This window comes from Orcinus orca, chromosome 6, assembly GCF_937001465.1.
Source record: "Orcinus orca chromosome 6, mOrcOrc1.1, whole genome shotgun sequence".
Lineage (NCBI taxonomy): Eukaryota > Metazoa > Chordata > Mammalia > Artiodactyla > Delphinidae > Orcinus > Orcinus orca.
In genome coordinates, this window is record NC_064564.1 from 12,438,136 (window position 1) to 12,460,122 (window position 21,987).

Genomic DNA, 21,987 nt, shown 5'->3' on the forward strand with positions numbered 1-21,987 from the left:
AGTAAAGGTACTATTTTCCGCTTGGAGAACATCCATCCGGAGTCTCCAGAGGGAGTATTTTCAAATCTTGGGGCCCTGAGATTTCATCTGTACCAACAAGAGTATGTAAGACTCAGAGAGATGAGCCACTTTGCTCAACTTGTGGTTTCAGAGCTGCTGGTCCAAAGTCCTGGATGCTGTATCAAATTCAGTGTGACCCCAGGGATGAATTTCTTCATGTCTTTTCCTGACCATCCTCACAGCATGACACCAACCAGCATGGGACTTGTGCTCCCTGCGTGATACCAGATATGGCAAGGATAATTTCGGATTATTTCTGCTCTCACAACTGCTTAGAGCTTAAAGAGAACTTAAAGATTCCCTCCTCCAAAACATTTGCAGATGAAGCTGCTGAGGTGAAGAGCAGTTTGGTGAGATGCCCAGAGTCACACAGCTAGACACTGGCCAAACCTGGGCTAGAATTCTGAAACCTCAGAATCCCGTGTCTAGTGGTGGGCTCCTCCCTTACTTTTCTTTTTTTTTTTTTTTTTTGGTCGTGCCACACAGCTTGTGGGATCTTAGCTCCCCGACCAGGGATTGAACCCGCGTCCTTGGCAGTGAAAGTGTGGAGTCCTAACCACTGGACCGCCAGGGAAGTCCCTCCCTTACTTTTCAAGGAAGCAGAAGCACAGGGGGAAATGGGTACAGAATCTGTTCCAGGAAGTGATTGTATGGTAGTGGTCCCCTCCGAGAGCCCCCGGGACCCAGAGATTCACCCAATAGGACCCCATGAGCCATTTTCAAATAGTCAAAAAAGCCCCAAGGTAACCAGCTATCCGATAGCCATACCAAGAGTGCAGAGCAACCTAAATCGAGCGTCTCTGACTAAGACGGGAATTCAATCAGCTTAGTGTTACGGACTATCTGGTAGTACTTGTCAGCAGAGATGAGCAGTTATGCTTTCTGTTCTTTAAAAAACTGAAGTGTAATTTATATGCAGTTTGGGTTTTGATCTATAAAAAGTGAGAAAAGCCCAAGTAATTATGTAGACAAAATAATTTCAAAACGTAGGGTGGGGTAAAGGGGGAACTTTGGCTATGGTAAGGCTGGAGGCCACATTAAGGAAACCTGCAAGGATGTTAAGGGGTGGGGGGACAGGAAGACTTCCTGAAAGTGTGTCCAGCCCATACCACTCCAGAGAAGTCTGGGGGATTCTCTGACTAAGTACAAAGCGATGGCTTTACACTGTAAAGCACATTAGCTGGTATCACTCATTGCTTTGTTCAGCAGAGTCCTGGTCAAAGGTCTGTTTAGGATTCTGTTATTTCAGTCTTACCTCTTTTGTTTCCCAGCCCAGCCCCAAAGTCTTAAGAGAATCAAGAACCCTAGAAATAACGGATCTTTTCAATTTTTTATTTTCATGAGTTCTAAAGGAAAAGGACAGAGGAGGAATGATAGAGCTAAATGTTTCACATGTCTAATTACAACCCAATTCATCTGAGTAAATCTATCTTAAAGAAGCAGTGGCACAAGAGACTACAATATCTTGGTTGTAACAGGGGTCTACTGGTAGTGTTCACTAGTATCATTTACTAGTAGTGAACTTCATCTGAATTAAGTCCTGCAATCAGAGATTCACTGATTTGGAACTTCCAGACTGCCCAGTGATTTGAACTTCAAGTACATTTGGTTAAAAACCTATGCAGTCACATGTTTATTTCTCAGGTGAAGCGAGGCCACCACAGCTGTAGGACAGAAGGCAGTCACCGCAGAGCAGGGAGGGGATGGAGTGTGTGCGTGACGGGGTGTGAGGATCTCACGTATCACCCTTCACTCGAGAAGCTCCCTCTTTGCGTCTGTCTGAAAACCCCCTCGCACAGGGCCTGCCACCGCTGCTAAGCTGGGGCTCAAGAGTACCACCCGGTACCTTGCAGGCTTTTCCTGGTTCCACTGTTCCTGTTAGCCCAGAGCACGGCTGTGTATGATCGCCTCTTTCTGTAAAACTAAACCCACAATCCCCCAGGCTTCAACCAGTGATCTAGTCATGCACAGACCTAAAGAAAACTGGACTTTGAGAAACTAGGTCTGTTTTAATGCCATTCTTGCTTGGATTATTTAGTTCTCCTTGTTATTGAAGTCTTTTTGCAAATGTTACAGCTGCAGCTATTGGAGGGGAGATAAAAATTGCACAGGAGCCAGGGTGAAGTAGAGCAGCAGTGCTCCCAGGAGGCTAAGGAACTGAACAGAAAGCAACAGTGTCCAGGGCAGGGAGCCCTCAGGAGCATGGATTCCACTTCCCAGGCTAAACCTGGAAGCTTTGAGGCTGGTCCTTGGTTCTGGGAAGATACATATCTGTGTTGGTAAGGATGGTGGCATGTTTGTGTTCCAGCTTCAAGCAAGGTAAGGATGCAATCTGAAGAGTAGTTTCCAATGTCAGAAAATGATTTAAAAAACTGAAAACCCGTCACCTCCACTCCAAAAGCAGCTTTCCAAGTGGCTGTTTCTCATGCGCTAGTATCCAAGTCAGTAAGTTCTGCGGGCTCGGAAAGGGGGGCACATCAAATAAACTCCAGCCCAGCTCCCTCTGATCCATGTTCAGTGAATATAAACTTATTTTCACTACTGTCAACCCAAGCCAAACATAATCATGGCTAAATCTGCTACTACTCACCCCCTAAAGGCATCCAAAAGTCAAATATTAAGGATTAATGCTCTTGACTGTTAAAATGATTTGACCTGTGCTTCAGAATCTTTGTCATAGTGAGAGGTGAGCCCGAAAGGGAATGTGAGGGATGTCTGAGCCCGAACACATGCCACTGGCTGCTGCACTCACCGTATTAGGCCAGACATTTCTCGTTGCTGGCCCCCTACCCCCCCACCTCCAGCCACTTCCCAACCATCTGGGAATTGCATCCTTTTGAGTATCCTGATTGGTAGCAACTTGACTTACTCTGAGGATGCGTCGATTTGGGAAAGCAACCAAGTCTGGTGAGCAAGGAGGCTGAATCAAGCTGGATTTACCATCTGGAGTGAAGCATAAGTTATCATTATATAAGGAATGAGGTCAATCTTCTGGTAGTGTGTGTGTGTGTGTGTGTGTGTGTGTGTGTGTGTGTGTGTGTGTATTTCTGAAAACCATTCCTGAAGGGAAGTGGCAAAAATGTTCTCAGCAAAGACTTCATCATCAGAAAACACGTCCTCCCCAAGGCCAACATAAATCCTGGTAGGTTTTATTTTTGGTTTTGAATCTCTTTTGTTATTCTTTGCTAGAGTTATCGGTTACTCATCCCTTTGGATGGTAGCTGTGTTTATTTAGTAGCTTTGGCTATTTCTCAGCCAATTAAAAAGCTTTTCCGATTTTACATAGAAGAATGGTTGTTAGAGTTTTTTTTTCCCTTACCTGCTCAAAAATAACAAGGGTGTTGTGAAAGGTCAAAGGCCGCCAGTTGCCCACTGGGTTTGGCATAAGCCAGCTGAGTGGCAGGAAGCTACTGCCAACAATTCTCAGTGGGGGTGGATTTGCCTGTCTGGGTTCCGTTCCCCAGGCCTTAGGGCCGCTCCCCTCAACCCTATCTCACTTTTAAGATGAAGCAATTAAGCAATTCTGTAGACTAAGAAAGTGAAGACAAAATGGACAAAGGAGAAATTTTCACCTTCTGTGCCACTGGCGTGGAGCACCACTGACCTCCTCCAGGGGCTTGTTTGGATCAAACCAGAAAGTAGGAGATGACAGAGCACGTCTAGTGCACGTCTCAAACCAGGAGGGCTGGAGAGACCACTGCCCTGCAGCTCTGCCTCATGCTCCAGCCACTGGTGTACCCGAGGGGAGGTCTAAAAATGCCCCCTTCGTTCGGAGGCAACTTCTGGGCCACAGGAAATTTAGTTAAGGGCTGGTCCAACCCTCTCCTAGGAAAGCAAGCCTAGAGGTTACCTGTCAAGGTCACAAGCTAGTCCTTGTCACTAGCCCCCGACACACACAGAGGAAGCCTCGGCCAACTGCCGAAAGGAATGAAGGGAGAAGCGATTCAGACGCAGCCTGTGAGCGGATCAGCAAAGGGGCCTCAGTGGCTCAGGGCCGCCTTGCAAAGGGCAGCAGCGAACCTCCCAGCAAAGACCTCAGAGGGAGGAGGAGAAGGGGAAGAGGAATACAGATAAATTTATTAGTTAAATACTGATTTTACAACCATTTCACCTTAAGACAACGTTAGCAGGTTTGTGGATTAAGGAAGGTATATGAAGGCGGCTTTCTTAGAAGAAAGCGATGTAAATGATTAAAACAGAACCTGGGTTTAAAGATACTCTCTGCTACCGCCAGGAGGATTTGGGCTGGGGGCTGGGTGTTTGGAGTAGCACAGAGGAAGGCCAGTCAGCTACATTCTGTTGGCAGCCAGGACACGGAAGGAAGCGTCTTCGTGAGCCCAGGGCCACGGGCAGCGACAGCAACGTGGAGAGGAGGCCGATTCCCAGCCCGCGAGAGTGGGAGGGCACCCCGCCCCCGGCCGCCCGCCCGGTGTCTTCTCATCACTCGTCGTCTCTTCCATGAGTTGTGTAGTGTTGGTTTGAAATTATGTTGAGAAGCCCCTAGCATTTGGCCTCCTGGACAAAAGACTGCTGCTGGAGAAAGGACGTGGGTGCAGGAGCTGTGCCCCTCGGATGCCCTCGGTCGTCAGTCCCGGCAACAGACGCGTCTCCGCGGAACCACGGCGCATGCGCAAATTCCAGGCTGACAACCCCGCCCCGCGCAGCGCAGCTCCAGGCCCGGCGATGGTGTCCACTAGACATCCTCTCCAGAAAGATCTCAAGTCTTGGATGAATGCTAGTCAAACTTGCTTCAGCACCAGAACCGTTTTTGTTCTTACTCAGGACCCCCCTGAGCGTGATGGGGTGGAAGAAGGATTTGGGGACATGTTCAGGCTGCGGGCAGAGCTGAATCACCGAGAGCAGTGGAGGGGCGCTTATTTTCAAAGGCCTCGGGGATGAAGAGAAGGAGCGATTTTAGCCGCGGAAGGAACTTGCGTGGGAGGCAAAGTTGCCAGATTGCGAGTTTGCCGAAGCCACTCTGCGGTGGGAGAAGCGGCCCCTCCTCCATCTCCCCACGGAGCATGCGGTAACACTGGCCCTACCCCGTGTTTCTGGAGTCAAGATTCAGTATGAGGGATGCAGGTGTGCCGAGCCGGAAGGGGAGTGTTGGGCGAGGGCAGGACCCGCCGAGGGGCCAAGGCGTCCAAACACACGTCCATCAGATACCCTGATTCAGGCTGGAGCAGGGGCCCCGGCACCCTGCCCTCGGATCCCCCGTGCTGGGAACACCGTGCAAAAACCACCATTTCGGGCCACAGCGGTGGAAAGACAAGGGAGAAGGACATCTCGTCTCTTGTCAGGGGTGGTGAGGCAGAAAATGAGAAAGAGTCTGCAACTCCGTGGAAGGGGCTTAAGTGTGATCTGGCGAAGGGTGGGGGCTCTTCCAGATCAGAGTCTGCGCTGTCTCCAGTCCCCCACCTTGCAAAGCTATCCAATAAAATCCAGCGCCCCCTCCCCTAACCAAATCATTGACTTCAAGTTTCTTCCCAGTTGTTGTCTGGAGTCATTCCCAGACAGAGCAGGCCGGCCCCCGGGAGCCCAGAGCCTCATCTCTGCTGTCCTCCGAGTCCCAAGTCCATGCAGGAATCCAAGGAGGGAAGGAGGTGACATTATGCAGTGATTATGTCCCCGTGACTGTCAGCCAAGGCCAGGCTGTTCCAAGGGTCCTGCTTGGAGCTGGCCTGCGGTGACTGGTTGACAGAAGACGCATAACCTTGCGGAGAGAGCTTCAGGGCCGAGAGGACTGGGTGGATGGAGGACCCGTGGCCGGACATCGCGCTGACCGAGAACGTCTGAAAGTAATAAGATGTGGTCAATGGGATCCCTCCTGGGGCTCAGGAGGGGGTCTGGGCTGGAGAGGGGAGCCCCATTCCACAGCTGTGCCCAGGCTGGCTCCCACCCCAGGAAGGGGACGAGAGGACAGGGCCAAAGGAGAAGGGCAGGAGAGGCAGCACTCTGTCCCCCTGACCCCTGTGTGCTATGGGATACAGGGGGTCTGCGTGACTTGTCAGCTGCTTCTGAGCACTGACCCAGTAGCTTCGTGACTATTCTGGTTTCTCAGAAGCCTCTGACGGTCACACGAGGCATTTTCTACAGTCTTTTCACCATCAATCTCCATTTTCAGAAGGAAGCCATTCCCCCCCCGCCCCCCACCCAGAAGGGGCTCCTGGCTCTCCTGGCCCCAGGGCACCAGCTTCTCTTCACCCTGACGGCAGAAGGCTCCTTAGGACTCGCCCGCCTCAAGTACAGGCGGAGAAGAGATCAGAGTTAGTGGGAGACCGTGACCAAGCTTGGGGGCATCCTGATCCCGGATGGGGGAACCACACAGGGAAGGGGCTAGAGGAGCAGGATTGCCATTGTATCTGACAGAGGGAAGCGAGGGTCCTGCTGGCCCGTCTTCTGGACACACATGTGAAGCTGGACCCGCAGCCAACCCTCGTGACAATGGCATCCTGCCTGTGACCTCCTCACCAACCCCAGCCCGCCCGCCCTGCCCTCTGCAGCTTCTACACCTTTGCCCACGCCAGGAGGGGCCTCCTCCTCCCCTTCCTCCTGTTAAGATCTACCCACCCTCAAGGCCAAGGTCAAGCCACCCTTACTTAGGAGACAGACTGGCCTAGAAAGCCCCGCTCCGCCTCCCACACAGCGGCCGCACTCTGATTCCGGTTGTAGCAATGCTGTGTGCCAGCACACGGGTCCTGGCACAGAGGAACTGCTAAACGCGTGCATCACGGTCGTGTGTCCAAATCGCTGTAGCTTGATCAGATGTGCTGAAACATATCCTCGTGCAGACAGCCCCTCGCCTCGGGCGGGAGCCTGGCCGCCTGGAGTCTACCCCCCAACGAGCAGTACCTGCGACAGGGAGCTGCCGTGCCCATAGTGGGATGAGAGCCCAGGCTCTGTCTTGATGGGACGCATCTCTTCCGCGCTGCTGCTGGAAGCGCTGGTGGTGGGAGGGAGGCTCTCACTGCCCGAGGGACCTGGAACAAGGCAGAGTCAGGACACCCAGCCCAGGGGCAGGGACAAACGGATGGCGGCCCTTGGAGACAGCCAGGGCAGATCCGCGCTAACGGCTTGTCTACATTTGCTGGGGAGAGAAGCAGGGTCCTTCCATCAGTGCAGCGCAACGGTTCTCACAATGAAGCAGAAGTAGCAGAATTTCAAGGGAACTTTTTCAGATGACAGGCTCACCACCGCTTATCCCAAACGCTTGGGGCTACGTGTGTCTCAGGATTCAAACTTTTGGATTTTAAAAAGGACAAAGACTGAGTATTAACAGAATACCTGCAGCGGGGTCTGGGACAACACCCCGTAATTAAATACATTAATAGTTCTACAGCAAAACATGGGAATATTCGCACATGGGATAACTGAAGACTGTAACTAGCCTGTGTCAGTTCAGATTACATTTTACTGCCAAATCTAGCTCCCTGGATTTGGAATTTCGGATAGGGGATTGTACACCTGAACCGATGCCTGCTCCCGCTGGGACCCCACCATGTAAAGAGATGAAGTTCCCCAGGGGAAGGTGCTGTTCGTATAAACAATGTGGAAGCAGGGAGAAAGGCCGAGGACCTGGTGTGAGCCAGTGAACGCTCTGCTAAGACGTGACTGCCAGAAGGAGCGAGCCACTGTCGAATCTGGAAAAGGAGAACTTTGGTCATGTTCTCAGCAGTGGAACAGGGAAACTTATCTGACTTTGTCAGGCCTTAGATTAGAAGATAAACTTTCCATCATATCAGCCGACTTAATTTCTCCACAACTGCCACATTTTCCAGTGAAATCTTTAATTTGACAGCGGTACTGAGGAGGGAGTGCTCTTGGTAGGGGACCTGAGTAGTCCTCATTCTGAAATCTAGAAATTGAGAAGGCAGAGTATATATTGAACAGAATATGGGCCCTGAAGTGAAAACTCTTGGGTTTAAATTCCAGCTCTACCCATTCACAGCTGTGTGACCCTTGTGATGTCATTGCCCTCTCTGAGCCTCAGCTTGCTCATTAGTAAAATGGAGATCATAAATGGGGTCTCATGGGGGTCTGTAAAGATCAATGAGATAATATTTGTGAAGGAGCTTGGCAAGGTACAGAGTACTACATGATGTTAATTATACACTGGCTTACAAATCAATGTTACAAATCAATCTGAACATGACTCACAGGACCCTGTCTTCCTGTACCCCACTTAGCCCAAAGCAAATTGAAAGAACTTGAGTTCCTGAGTGGCTGGAGCACCAAAGATGGAGGGACCGACTCATGTTCCTTTTTCCTCCAGGCCCTCAACCGGTCCAGCTGGACCTCTGCAGTCTTTGCAGCTGGCAAAAACCAGGCCACAACATGAGTTGAGCCTGCTTTAAAAGCTCCCAATATGTTCCATGGTGATGTTACTTTTGCACTGGGTTATGCATTCTGTCCTGAATGGCCGGGGATGGACGATGCTATCATTACACCCTGGTAGCCTGGGCTGGCCCACCTGAGCACACACGATGCTCACACACTCTGAGAGCTACTGAGTTATTCATATAATTACACATCGATCTTTTTCTCACCTGCTGGTGTCTTCGATTTGTTAAGGTTCTTGGGCTTCCGTTTTCTGGTTTGAATCCCCTCTTTCCGCATCGCAAGAGGCCTAGGGACCTAGGGGGTCACAAGTCAATATACGTGGTTTTCCATTGTACCTGACCCGTGACATTATTTACACACACACACACACACACACACACACACACAAATACACAACGAGAAGGCCAGATCTATGCAATTCCTCTACAAACCTTGGGGCTGAGACTGAGTGAATCAGACCTGGAACTCCTGCTGAGCAAGAAATCAATTCTACCAAAAAAAAAAATGTGTTGAGCATGTCTATTCCATGCTGGGTATTATACTAAACTCTAGAGAAACAAAGACCTAAAGACACAGTCCCTTCTCTCCAGAGGTTCACAGTTGGGAAAGACAGACAGATAGAAGATAACCAGATTCATAGGTGATGAGGGAAAATAGAAAAGAAACACTGAACTGTGTCCCGGGCTGGGGGAGGGAAAGTGGCACATGGGCACATCAAGGCAGGCCTCCCTGAGGAGGTGATGCCTGGGTTGTAGGAGACTGTCAAGTCGATGAGGGGCAGACATTTCAAGCAGCAAGAACAGCACGTGCCAAAGCCGCTAACTGATCAGCCACACTGGGACACTGCGAGTGAAGAGGGGGTGCTATTAATAGCTATGCCGAGATCATGGGCACGCCCTGAGGCGGCCTGGAGAGTGGGGATGTAAAGTCACTCTACACGGAGCAGCTCTGCACCGTGCTGAGCCTGGCTGGGGCAAGTGGTGGTTTCCATGGGTGTTGGGAGCAGCGGGGACAATGGTGGAGAGACTGCCCTGTGGCCAGTGCCTGAGTGCTTTATGACAGCACTTTAGGGCGTCTGAATTCTCCTAAACAAGCAGTGACTGTCGGGCATCACACTCCTGAGCCATTCAAGATGCCTAAACAAGTGTCGGGGGCAGGCCTGCAGGGTCATCTTTCTACTATTTTAAAAGAGTGTGCCTGCCCCACATCTGGCTTCTTTCAGGCCTGGCCAACCAAATTGTTTAGCCCCTGGTCTGTGCTAGTCTCCCATATGGGACTAACAGAGGCCACACCCGCAAATACAGAAGGACAAGTGATGACCACATCGGAGATGTGAACATGGAATTGTTAAGAAAGAAGTGCAGGGAATTCCCTGGCGGTCCAGTGGTTAGAACTCTGCACTCTCACTGCTGAGGGCCCGGGTTCAATCCCTGGTCAGGGAACTAAGATCCCACAAGCCGCGCATGGTGCGGCCAAAAAAAAAGAGAAGTGCAGTAGCATACGTGAACTCGAACTGCCTTCTAGTCAACTGAGAGTCAGACGAGACAGCACTCCCACTCGTGGAGGAAAGTATCCTCCCCTCCCCGCCCTGCCTCCCCCTACCACCCCTGCCCCCGCGCCCACCTCTTGAAGACCATCCTGACTTCAGAAGAATCCTGTCCTCATGTTTATCCCCACCCACCTCAGTACTTTTTAAAAAAAATTGTCATAAAATGCACATCACATAGAATTTACCATCTTAAGCATTATCAAGTGTGCAGTTCAGTAGTGTCAAGTATACTCGCATTAATGGATAAAGTCACCTGTGACAGTATAGTGTAAAGAAAGGTAATGCTTTCTAAAAAGACTTCGCAGATTTTCATTTTGAATTTTAAGTGGCAATTTTGAATTTCGGCTGCCAGTGCCAACCTCAAACCTGTAATTCTTAACATAGACGTTAAGATTGTACTCGTAATTATGATCAGATATATGTTAATTGATTTTCCTAACTTGGTGTCAGTTTCTAAGGATAAGTCTCCTCTTAGATGCCATAATTAAATGTGTTTAGAGCTGATGATAAATTTCTTAATCTTAATTATTCTGGGAGTATTGTCCTAGAGACATTATGTTCTTATGAAAATTCCAAATACCAAAAATGCCACAGGGTATTTTGACATAGCATAGTGATGGTGGGGAGAAGAAATGCATGTGACTGAGAGAGTCACTAATTCAGTGTTTCTTAAAACTTTTTTTTGTTTGTTTGTGGTTGCACAGGCTCCGGACGCGCAGGCTCAGCGGCCATGGCTCACGGGCCCAGCCGCTCCGCGGCATGTGGGATCTTCCCGGACCGGGGCACGAACCCGTGTCCCCTGCATCGGCTGGCGGACTCTCAACCACTGTGCCACCAGGGAAGCCCCCTTAAAACTTTTTTTCATCAAGCCCACCCCCAAAGCCTTTTAAACTTTTTTTTCTTAAATAGTGCCCCAATGAATTTTTTTTGGCCGTGCCACACGGCTTGTGGGATCTTAGTTCCCCAACCAGGGACTGAACCCGAGCCCTCGCCAGTGAAAGCATGGAGTCCTAACCACTGGACCGCCAGGGAATTCCCCCAATGAATTTTAATATCGTAGATATGCTGTATATGTATTATATCTGCTTTATGCATGAAAAGACTAGGGGTTTTTTTGGTCCTACTTGGGGGTGATACCACCCCCATTTGAGAATGCGCATTCTAATATAGCTTTTTTAAAAGGAGAGGGGACCTAGTGATAGACATTTGCACTGGCAGATGTATCTCTATGTGTGTCCAAATCTTGTAGCAGTATTTTTTTCTGCCAGCGTCACTAGAAAATAGAAGAACTTTGTTTTCTGCCAGTCACGATCTTTTAACAGCTGTGCTTTATACCCTTCCCACCATAGGCATCAGACAGAGCATTTCCCACTGGCTTTGGAGGTCTTGCCAGATTCTTACTTGATTTACAAATGTATCATAAATAGAATCATTCAGGTTCCTTCTCATCTATAAAAATCAATTAAAATCCTAGGTGAATGAATTTATTTTAATTAAAGTTTTTCATCATAACACGTTGATAAATGGCATTGAAATTTTACTGATGAGTCGACTGTCATATTCAAGTAGGCTGCTTGCAGGAACTGATAGAACTATTGGTTGATTTAAAATGTAACACAGATGCCAAAGTTTTAGTGTACATTATTACCTAGACTACTGAATTATCTTTGTAAAAATTTCCTCAGATGCTATGTACAGGTGCCATGTAGAATAGGCTAATGTGCATTTCTATGAGAATTCTGGTAAACTGCCTTGCTATGATTTTTCATGTAAAGTATGTCCTCTAGCATTGATACAGAGTATGTCTATTCACCAGTCTACTGAAACCTAGTGGTTTAAAATATGATCATTAAGAAATAAGTTTTTGGGCTTCCCTGGTGGCGCAGTGGTTGAGAGTCCGCCTGCCGATGCAGGGGACACGGGTTCGTGCCCCGATCCGGGAAGATCCCACATGCCGTGGAGCAGCTAGACCTGTGAGCCATGGCCGCTGAGCCTGTGCGTCCGGTGCCTGTGCTCCTCAACGGGAGAGGCCACAACAGTGACAGGCCCGCGTACCGCAAAAAAAAAAGCAATAAGTTTTTAAGAAGACTTTATTTAAGTGGGATCTAGAAGATGTGATAAGTACTTTTGACTTCAAAATAATGAATTTATAATTGGCCTCTGTCTAAAAACTTGAATTGCAGTGGATTTGTACCTAAACACAATCTTATGCGTAATTGTATGAAATTTGGTGTGGATCAGAAAGGCTTTCCCGCCCCACTTTTATTCCTTCTATTTAACTGTGGGCTATTAGCAGCCATATCAAATCCAATCATTTTAATTTTCCAAGGCACCTATAATCCTTTTATCCTTATTCTAAGATTATCATTTCACCTCTTAATGAATTGAAAAAATGGTGAGGATACTTTACAAATTCACTCAATCACTGTCAATTTAGTAACTCTTTTTTTTTAATAAATAAATTTATTTATTTTTGGCTGCTTTGTGTCTTTGTTGCTGCGCACGGGCTTTCTCTAGTTGCGGCGAGCGGGGGCTACTCTGTTGCGGTGAGCGGGCTTCTCATTGCAGTGGCTTCTCTTGTTGCGGAGCACGGGCTCTAGGCACACGGGCTTCAGTAGTTGTGGCACGCGGGCGTAGAGCATACGCTCAGTAGTTGTGGCACACTGTGGCACACAGGCTTAATTGCTCCGCGGCATGTGGGATCTTCCCGGACCAGGGCTCGAACCCATGTCCCCTGCATTGGCAGGCAGATTCTTAACCACTGTGCCACCAGGGAAGTGCCCCAATTTAGTAACTCTTAACAACCTTAGTTAAAGTAAAAGCTCAACTGCTTGTGCCTACTATAGAGCCGTTGAGGAGACGTGGCAACAGATCTGCTCAGTCCTTTGCTTTGTAGACTTTATCTAGAGGGACCAGTCAATATCTTATTAAACTATGATATGATTAGAATGGTTATGGTTGTATTATTGCAGGTCTGGGAACTATGCATTAAATGTGTCTAATGAATTTGGGGTGCTACAAAGTTATCAAATATAACTGAGCTGTTTCATTTCAGGGAATTTCCAGTCAGTGTAACCATTTTTAAATATTTTAGGATGAAAATAGTTTAAACCATTTTTTTAAGCTTGAAATCCTGAAGGCTGTGCTTCAAGTTGACTTAGAGGTAAACCTATTGGGGAAATAAGTGACCCACTTACAGACTGAAGGCCTCTATTACTTCAGAAAGATGTTCTACATTTTCTGGCATCCTAAGAATAAGATTTTATCTCTGTAAGTACACCTCATTTCCATTCTACTTAGGACTAATGGATCCTCGTGTGGCAAAGAGCTGAAGAATGGAGAAAACTGGATAGCTGATAATCCAGATAGTTCTTAGCACTCTGAACAACCCCAAGTACAGCCATCCAAGCCAGTAACTACATTGCTGCATTATTTCTTTGTGAAATTTGCTTCTTGTCTGTACCCTTGAAATTGAATAACATTTCATGAGACTCCTTAAAAAAAAAGTATACTTGCATTGCTATGAACCATCACCACCATTCACCTCCAGAACACTTTTCATTTTGCAGAACTGAACTCTGCTCATTAACTGGTCACTCCTCATTTCCCCATCCCTTCAGCCCTTGGCAACCACTATTCTACTTTCTGTCTTTAAGAATTTGACTCCTCTGGGACCTCATGTAAGTGGAATCACACTGTGTTTGTCCTTTTGTGACTGGCTTCTTTCATTTAGCACCATGTCCTCAAGGTCTATGCATGTTGTAGCCTGTGTCAGAACTTCCTTCCTTTTATTTTATTTATTTATTTTGCGGTACGCGGGCCTCTCACTGTCGTGGCCTCTCCCGTTGGGACGCGCAGGCTCAGCGGGCATGGCTCACGGGCCCAGCCGCTCCGCAGCATGTGGGATCTTCCCGGACCGGGGCACGAACCCGTGTCCCCTGCATCGGCAGGTGGACTCTCAACCACTGCGCCACCAGGGAAGCCCAGAACTTCCTTCCTTTTGAAGGCTGAATAATATCCCATCGTATGTGTAGACCACATTTTGCTTATCCATCCATCCATCAATAGACACATGGGTTGCTTCCACCTTTTGGCTATTGCGAATAATGCTGCTGTGAACATGAGCATACAGATGTTTGTTTGAGATTCTGCTTTCAATTCTTTTTGGATCTATACCAGAAATAGATTGCTGTATCATATAGTAATTCTATTTCTAATTTTTTACAGACACAATCCTTTTAATACCTGCATAATATTCCTCTATCAGTTCCTTTTATCGTTCCCCTATCGAAGAACAATAGTTTCTTTAACCATTTTCCTCCCAAAGGTTTTTTCCCTCCATTTTCATTATTACAATGATTCAACAAGTATCCTTGTATACACTTCTTACAAAAGTTGACCCTTGAACAACATGGGTTTGAACTGCATGGGTCCACTTAAATGTGGATTTTTTTTCAATAGTAAATACTGCAGCACTACGTGATCCGTGGTTGGTTGACTCTGCACCTGTGGAACCACAGGTAAGGAGAAATCATGTACATGTAGGGCAGACTATAGGTTAGAAATGGATTTTTGAGTGCAGAAGGTCTGCACCCCCAACCCCTGCATTGTTCAAGGGTCCATATGTTTTCTTATGAGTATTCTTAACTATATTTTTAGACTTTTTTTTTTTTTGGCTGTGTTGGCTCTTTGCTGCTGTGCGTGGGCTTTCTCTATTTTTAGACATTTTTAAGCTCATTATAACAAGAAAACATGAAAAGATGTATGAGATTAAGTTAATAACAACCCCTCCCATCTTACTACTATCAATCCTCTGCCCATGAGGCAATTGGAATCACAGCCTGTTTCTTACATTTTAAAAAGTTCTCAAACATGTGTGCACATGTACATATCTATATACATATGTATGTGTATTCATCCGTCCAAAAGTGTTCAATGTATATATAAGCAACTACATATAAATTATGTTCTCCCTCTTTCTTTATAAAACTGGAACCATGTTATGTACAGTGTTCTGCACGGACTTCGTTTTTAAGCACTATGTAATGGAGATTGTTCCAAATTAGAACATAAAGAGCTTTGGTAATTCCCTGGCGGTCCAGTGGTTAAGACTCTGCACTTTCACTGCCAAGGGCCCGAGTTCGATCCCTGGTTGGGGAACTAAGATCCCACAAGCCGTGTGGCCAGAAAAAAAAGAGGCTTGTAGAAGCTCTCTGGAAATATTCTGGAAATATTAATTCTTTTTCTCACGTATGTGTATATTGGTTTTACTTTCTTGGGGTATCTTTTTCCATACACTAATATGAAATGTTATACAATCAAATATATCTAATTTTTCTTTTATGGCTTAAGAGTTTTGAAAACTTGCTGAAGAAAACGTCTCCTCCCACCCTTAAGGTTATATAAATACTCCCCCTCTACATTTTCTTCTAGCATTTTTATTGTCTCTATTTAAAGATGTTTTACGTTTCATATGTTTAATACATCCAAGTTTGTTTTTGCTTTTGGTAGGAGGTAGAGGTCAAGTTTTCTTTTTGTTTTCCAGATTATGTCAATACAGTCATTCTTAAAAAGCTATCCCTTATCCATTGAATTGTTACCTTTGTTATATATCAAACTACCACACATATAGACTATTTTTTAGTCTCTTCAACTGTGAAATGGGAATTAGACTTATGTAACGTTAAAGATGGAAATGATGTTCCATAGCAATGTCTCTGTTATGGTCTGAATGTCTGTGTCCCTCTCAAATTCATATGTGCACAAACCTAACATGCAAGGTGATGGTATTAGGAAGTGGGGCCTTTGGGAGGTGATGAGGTCATGAGGGTGGAGCCTTCATGAATGGGATTAGTGCCCTTATAATAGAGACCCCACAGTGCTCCTTTGCCCCTTCCACCAAGCGAGGACACAGTGAGAGAAGTCTGCCACTGGACAGGGGTCCTCCCTCAACCCTGCTGGCCTCTGATCTCGGAGCTCCAGCCTCTAGAACCATGGAGGTTAATTGCTATTGTTTAAGCCGCCCAGTCTATGGTATTGCTATAGCAACCCTAACGCACTATGACAGTCTCTAAGGTCCCTTCCAGATCTACATTTCTTTGTTAAGAAGGAGAAAATGAATTATGATCTGCAGGGAGGAAGAGGGGTGAGACCCGAGCGGTGGAGGAAAGCGCGGGACACGGTCGGGGGACCCTTACGCCGTGGAGCTTCATGTAGAGGCCGCAGGCGTTGCAAACGGGCTCGCCCTCGGCGTTGCGGCGCCACAGAGTGGTGGTGGTAGTCTGGCAGTTCGCGCAGGAGAGGCCCACTCGGCGGGAGGCGGACTGCAACACAGGAGACAGACCCTTCAGGTCCAAGGACAAGGATACGGCAGGTGCCGCAGCATCTCGCTTCACCGGCAGCAAGTGTGGGGCACGGCTGTGTGAGAGTCTCAGACCGGCCACCGCACCGGATGCTCGGATGCCGCGTCCCTAAGCCTCTCCTGGGGGCGTGGAAGCAAAAGGGCTGTGCTGCAGGGGATGGCAGATCCTGGTCATAACTGCGGCGTCAGCAACATTATCAGTCACTCGTGTCAGGGAAAAGCCCAGCAAGCCCTGCACACTGTAGGCAGAAAAGCTTCTCCCCAAAGTAGAACGAATCCGGGCCTCAGGGGCCGGGAGTGAGCGGGGGTGAGGAATTACTGTGTCCGAGTGTCTTCAAAGACTGACCTCAAGAAAGGGAAGCACCAGGGTTTATCCCCTCTGTTCTTCTTTCCCTAATATCTGTGGAAAGCTAGTTCAAATTGGTCAAAATCAAATTTTAGTAGAAAAGACCAGGAAACTAGGAGACAAAAACTTGGTTCCAACTCTTCCCCAGCCACAGGGCCCAGCATGCCCCACATAATCTCCCTGGTCTTTGGGTTTATCAACAGATCAACTGAAAACAGGGTAAGCCACAACACAGAAAGGATGCATTAGCCTTCCTTGTGGAGTTGATGTGAACATAGGCGATACACCAGACAACGCTGGGTCGGGGAGCAGGAAGTCTGGACTCTGGTCCCTGAGGGGAGACTCAGTGTCTAAGTGGCCATGGGCAAGGCCATTAGCTTTTCTGAGCCTCACTGTTCATTTCTGCATAATTAAGGGGTTGAACTAAATGGCCTGGACCATCCTCGTAGCTCAAGCCAACTATGAAGGTGTAAGAAATTACTATTTGCCACTCATCCAGCCCTTAAACCTGCACCTTCTCTGAAACATGACTTGAAGCCCCAAACTCAAAACCAGGAATTTCCCACCAAGGCCGAGCCCTGAAGCCAGGAGCTGACAGAAGGAGAGAAGCCTGGCTGCTGGGCGCGCGGCACTGGCTTACCAGGCGGCGCTGGGGCTTGATGAGGGGCCGGTTGATGCCGTTCATCTTGTGGTAGAGGCCGCAGGCGTTGCACAGGTAGTGTCCCGTCCCATCCCGCCGCCACAGCGGGGTGGACATGGCCCCGCAGTTGACACACTCTCTGCCTTCCGAGAAGTCGTCAAACATATCTACTGGGTGGGAAACAATACAGAGGATTAGTTCTCTGTTTATGCCAGAAATCTCACAGCGGAGAATCTAGACACCAGGGAAATAATGCCCTCCCCTTGCAAGGAGTGGAAGACGGATCGCTTTGGGCTGCCTGGCTTTTCCTCGCTCGGCCCTAAGCCTTGGGAACCGGCTCAGAGGGCTGTCCTAGCAAGCGGACCTTACCCCCGGCATCCCAGACACAGCAGGCTCTCCCTGGTCATGAGAAAGGGAACAGAGTGTGGCAGAGACCACGAGCGCCTGGATTTCTCCCTTCAGAGCCTGGCGGGGGCGGGGTTTCACCTAACACTGAGTTCCACTCAAGACCTTCTTTCTCTCTTTTTTCCCTTTCAAAATTGAGATTCCATTTCCTTTTCAATAAAAATATAATAAATATTTACTTCCGGAAAATTAAATGCTGGAATGTGTAAAAAAATATAGGAATCGTACATAATCCTGTAACTCAAAGATCACCATGTTATTAACATCTTGTTCTGTTAGATCCTTTGCAACGTTTTATATATTGACATATTTTTGTCTACTTGAGGTCAAGCTGTATCATTTTGAGCCCGTTTTTTCACTTCGTAACAAAGCATTTTCCCACATTAGAAATTCTTTATAAACGTATTTTAGTGTATATTATCCCATGCTAGTACTGCACCATCCTTTATTCTCATTGGACTTCTACTTAGCCAGTTTCTGACTTTTGTAGACACCGCTCATTTTGAAAACTAATCTTAGCATTTCTGCTTATTCCTTAGGCTACTCCCCCAGACGCAGAATTACTGAGCCAGAGGGACTATCTTTTTCTGAAAGTTCTTGAAATTTTCAAACTTTCCTGCAGAAAAAGGCTGTACCTCATTTTTCTCATCTCAATGTATCTGTATGATATGCTGTGTCATAGCTTGACATTTTTCTTGCTTATTGGAACATAAAATAAAGGTGCATATTATGAGCAATGGTGTTTTAGAGTGGAACCCGTCCACAGGAACGTGGCCATCCCTGCCATTTCCCTGCACTCACTCACAGGCCCCTCCCTCGCCATCACCTTTGTCTTCCATGTCTATAGAATTTAACAATTGACTCATCTCACTCGTGGCCATTTCAGTCATCCTGCTGAGACAGGCTGGGCCAGTTTCCTTATTCCTTGTGATCTACATAAAGTCTGGCTCAGAACTTCCAGAAGTCTCTCTGACTCCATGTATACAAAATGCTTCCTATTTTGAACATTTTTATATCCTTTCTAAATTTTCTGTCCCTAAATACAGCCACCCTGGTGTTCAGATTGTTCTTGTCCCACTACCAGAGGCAAAAGTGGATTTTTCTCTAGTTCAGGGGGGAGACTTGGGGAGGAGGGTAAGAGCTCTCCCTCCATCAGCCTAGCCCCTTACCCTGGGGTTTAAGGCCGAACATTCTGCTAGTTCTGTGGCCTCGCTACCTGCTCTGAGGGAACTCGGGCTGGAGAAGAGGATGGTGGAGGCCCTCTCCTCAACTCTGGGTACACAAACAGTCATTTGCACCTGCAAACAAGTAACTATGAGTAAACAGTGTGCAGGTGTGAGGGGCTGTTTGCTCAGGCCGGGGAGCTGAGCACACATTGGTCACAAGAGAGGCTATTTTTGCACCTGGGTCACACTGAGAACCCTCCAGCAAGGTCACCTGCCTTGAGAGCCGCACATGACACGATGACTCCTGTTCCCGGCTTGCTTCCCCAAACCCGGGGGGAGGCGTGGAGTGAACAACCTGCATGTCACCCTCCACCTGCCCTTGCTCGGCGGCCCTGCTCCCTCGGCTCAGCCTTCCAGTGAGGGGACTGGAAAGGCCAGGGGAGCTCACACAAGGCCCTCAGACCAAGGAGGGGCGCTGGCAATGTCCTCATTTTGTAGAGTGTTTGCAATCAACACTAGATGGCGCTACAGCCCCTAAATTGATCCTCTGCATTCCTGTCTAAATCACAACGGAGGGCTTTTTACATCACCTTTCCAGTCCAAACAGAGCACAACCCAATTAGTCTATTTTTTTTTTAACAATGAAAAAATTTAAACATATTAAAAAGTGGCCCAAATAGGAAAATGAGCGCTTATTTAATCACCATCCAGCTTCCAACAATTTGTGGCCAATCTTGTCTCAGGTACACCTCCTCCACCCACTTTCCCCCATCCTGATTTCTTTTGAAGAAAATCCCAGACATTCTGTCATTTCACTCATAAATATTTCAGAACGTGCCTCTCACCGATGAAGATTCACACTCTTTTCCTTTTAAAGATAAGCAAACCAACCTCTTTCCTATGTTCCAGTTCATCTAAAGAAGGCTGCACAGGGAGAGGGTCTTTCTCCATCCATTCCGCTTTTCTGGAGGGGAGATTCCCTTTTCTCTTCATATTTATTGTTTTACACCCAGGACAGGATCTCAGCCCAGGAGCCTCCCTAGCAGTCCTGGTCTCTCTACTGGTTACTGGCCTGACTACCTTGAGAACCCAGCACCGAGGCTCGCCTTAGAAATGCCTTCTTGCCACACAGAATGGGTTACACAGTCAAGCAACCATTTTACAGGCTGGGGGAAGGCACTGGAGGTTGGCAAGTGTGTATTTGTCACCGACAAATACTTACTGAGCATCTGCTCTTTCAGCACTCTGATAGATGTCACAGGAGCTCAGAATGCTAATGACCTGGTTGGGCAGATCGGGTCAGAGTATCAATAGGAGTAAATATTACTGAATTCATTTGGGCCACATATCTTAAACAAGGTGGGCATTACGGGGGCAGAGACTTCTTGCCTAGGGTAGGAAGTGCAGTCCCAGATTGAAGAGTCAGGTGTTACAACAGCAGCCAAAGGAAGGATGGGGAGGTGAAGGCCGTGCTTCCTAAAAGCATCCCTCAGGTGCACCACGTCTCCTTACAACCCACCACACCTCCAAATGGGCAAAGTTTCCATATCTTCTACCAGAAAATCTTGCCATCCAACCCACTCAATGGAACGTTACATAATTGTAAATGATGATGACAAAGACAACCTAACAATAAAGAAAAATGCCTACTTCCCATGTTAAATGAAAAATGCATCACGCAAAACACCAAATACACTGTGATGGCAGCTGAGACTACCAGGAAGGGGCTTCTATTAGGCTAATCAAATTGTACAGACTTTTCATTTTTTTAAAATTTTTTTATTTTTTAAATTTACTCAATTATTTTTGGCTGCGTTGGGTCTTCGTTGCAGTGCACGGGTTTCTCATTGCGGTGGCTTCTCTTGTTGCGGAGCACAGGCTCTAGGCACGTGGGCTTCAGTAGTTGTGGCATGTGGGCTCAGTAGTTGTGGCGCATGGGCTTAGTTGCTCCGCAGCATGTGGGATCTTCCCGGACCAGGGCTCGAACCCGTATCCCCTGCTTTGGCAGGTGGATCCTTAACCACTGTGCCACCAGGGAAGTCCCTGGACTTTTCATTTTTTAAAACACCGTTCTGTAATGTTATAATTGCTTACTTTTTAAAATGTGAAAAAAAAATAATGAAACAAAAAAAAAATTTTGATCACCTCAAGCAGCTCCCAGTACACTCTGGGGGAAGGGACTGTTTTGCTCTCTTACATCTGACACATACATATATTTCCCCCCTTGAACTGAAGAAGGGAGAGAAAGAGGTTCAAACCCTGCTGTTTAGCACCCACTCTGGGGGAAGTGGGAGGTGACAGGCTGGGAGCCCCAAACCAGCACCATCATCTGACGGTGTGAACCTTGCTAATAACCACTTCATCAGACATGCACTGGGTGGAACTTCCCGAGGGCAAGTGGGCAGCAGCCTGATTTCTAATAAGGAAGGGCACAGCCATGGCCTTGAATTACGAAAGCCCCACCCACCCAGTGCTGGGCATCACGGGAATTGGACCAACCACTTAGAAGGCAGTGGGAATCCAGCTCTCGGAAGTGGGTCAGCTTTACCCCACATTCAGAGGAAAGACTCGTAATAATAGTTGTAAAGTACTTTGTAAATAAGAGGAAAAACTCACAACAATGGTTGTTAAGTGCTTTGCAAACACCAAATGAGATAACAATGATAGGTTGTCAGGGTTGGAGGGTTTGGGACCGAGTAGGGACAACCAGGGAGAACCTTGGTGCCTGGATATTGGGGGAGGGACAGATAAAAGAGCCAGGAGATTTGGGAATCTGACCTTTTCTCAGAATTGTAAATTGTCTATCACTCTCAGACTTGGTCCAGTTTGAGACTTGTGGGCAGGGAATGAACTTGCAGGCAGGTTGACTGGTCTCGGGGCTCTGCTCATGGGAAATATTAATTCATGATCATTTTAGCAACCAAAAGGAGAAAATGAATTGTGCCCTCACCCCAAGAATGGGGGTCTAACTCCTCACTTCCATCCATGCCCCACTTAAAAAAACTCTTTTTAAAGAGGGGAACAAACCCAGCCTGATTTCTTCGGCATCTAATTTAGTACCGATAGTCCTAGGAACTAAGGCAGACTACTCCCATCCAAGTGCCTGAAAGAAAAATGGGG

General features: G+C 47.4%; 1 protein-coding gene across 1 annotated transcript in view; it reads right to left on the reverse strand.

Annotated features, from left to right (window-relative positions):
* Positions 1-5,669: 5,669 nt before the first annotated feature.
* GATA4 (GATA binding protein 4) overlaps positions 5,670-21,987 on the reverse strand; it is a 53,377-nt gene continuing 37,059 nt past the window's right edge. The window contains exons 3-7 of the mRNA XM_033403623.2: positions 17,297-17,466; positions 16,147-16,272; positions 8,607-8,694; positions 6,913-7,040; positions 5,670-5,852 (exon numbers count right to left, since the gene is read on the reverse strand). Of these exons, the coding sequence (XP_033259514.2) occupies positions 5,670-5,852; positions 6,913-7,040; positions 8,607-8,694; positions 16,147-16,272; positions 17,297-17,466 (695 nt within the window). The remainder of the gene's footprint in view (positions 5,853-6,912; positions 7,041-8,606; positions 8,695-16,146; positions 16,273-17,296; positions 17,467-21,987) is intronic.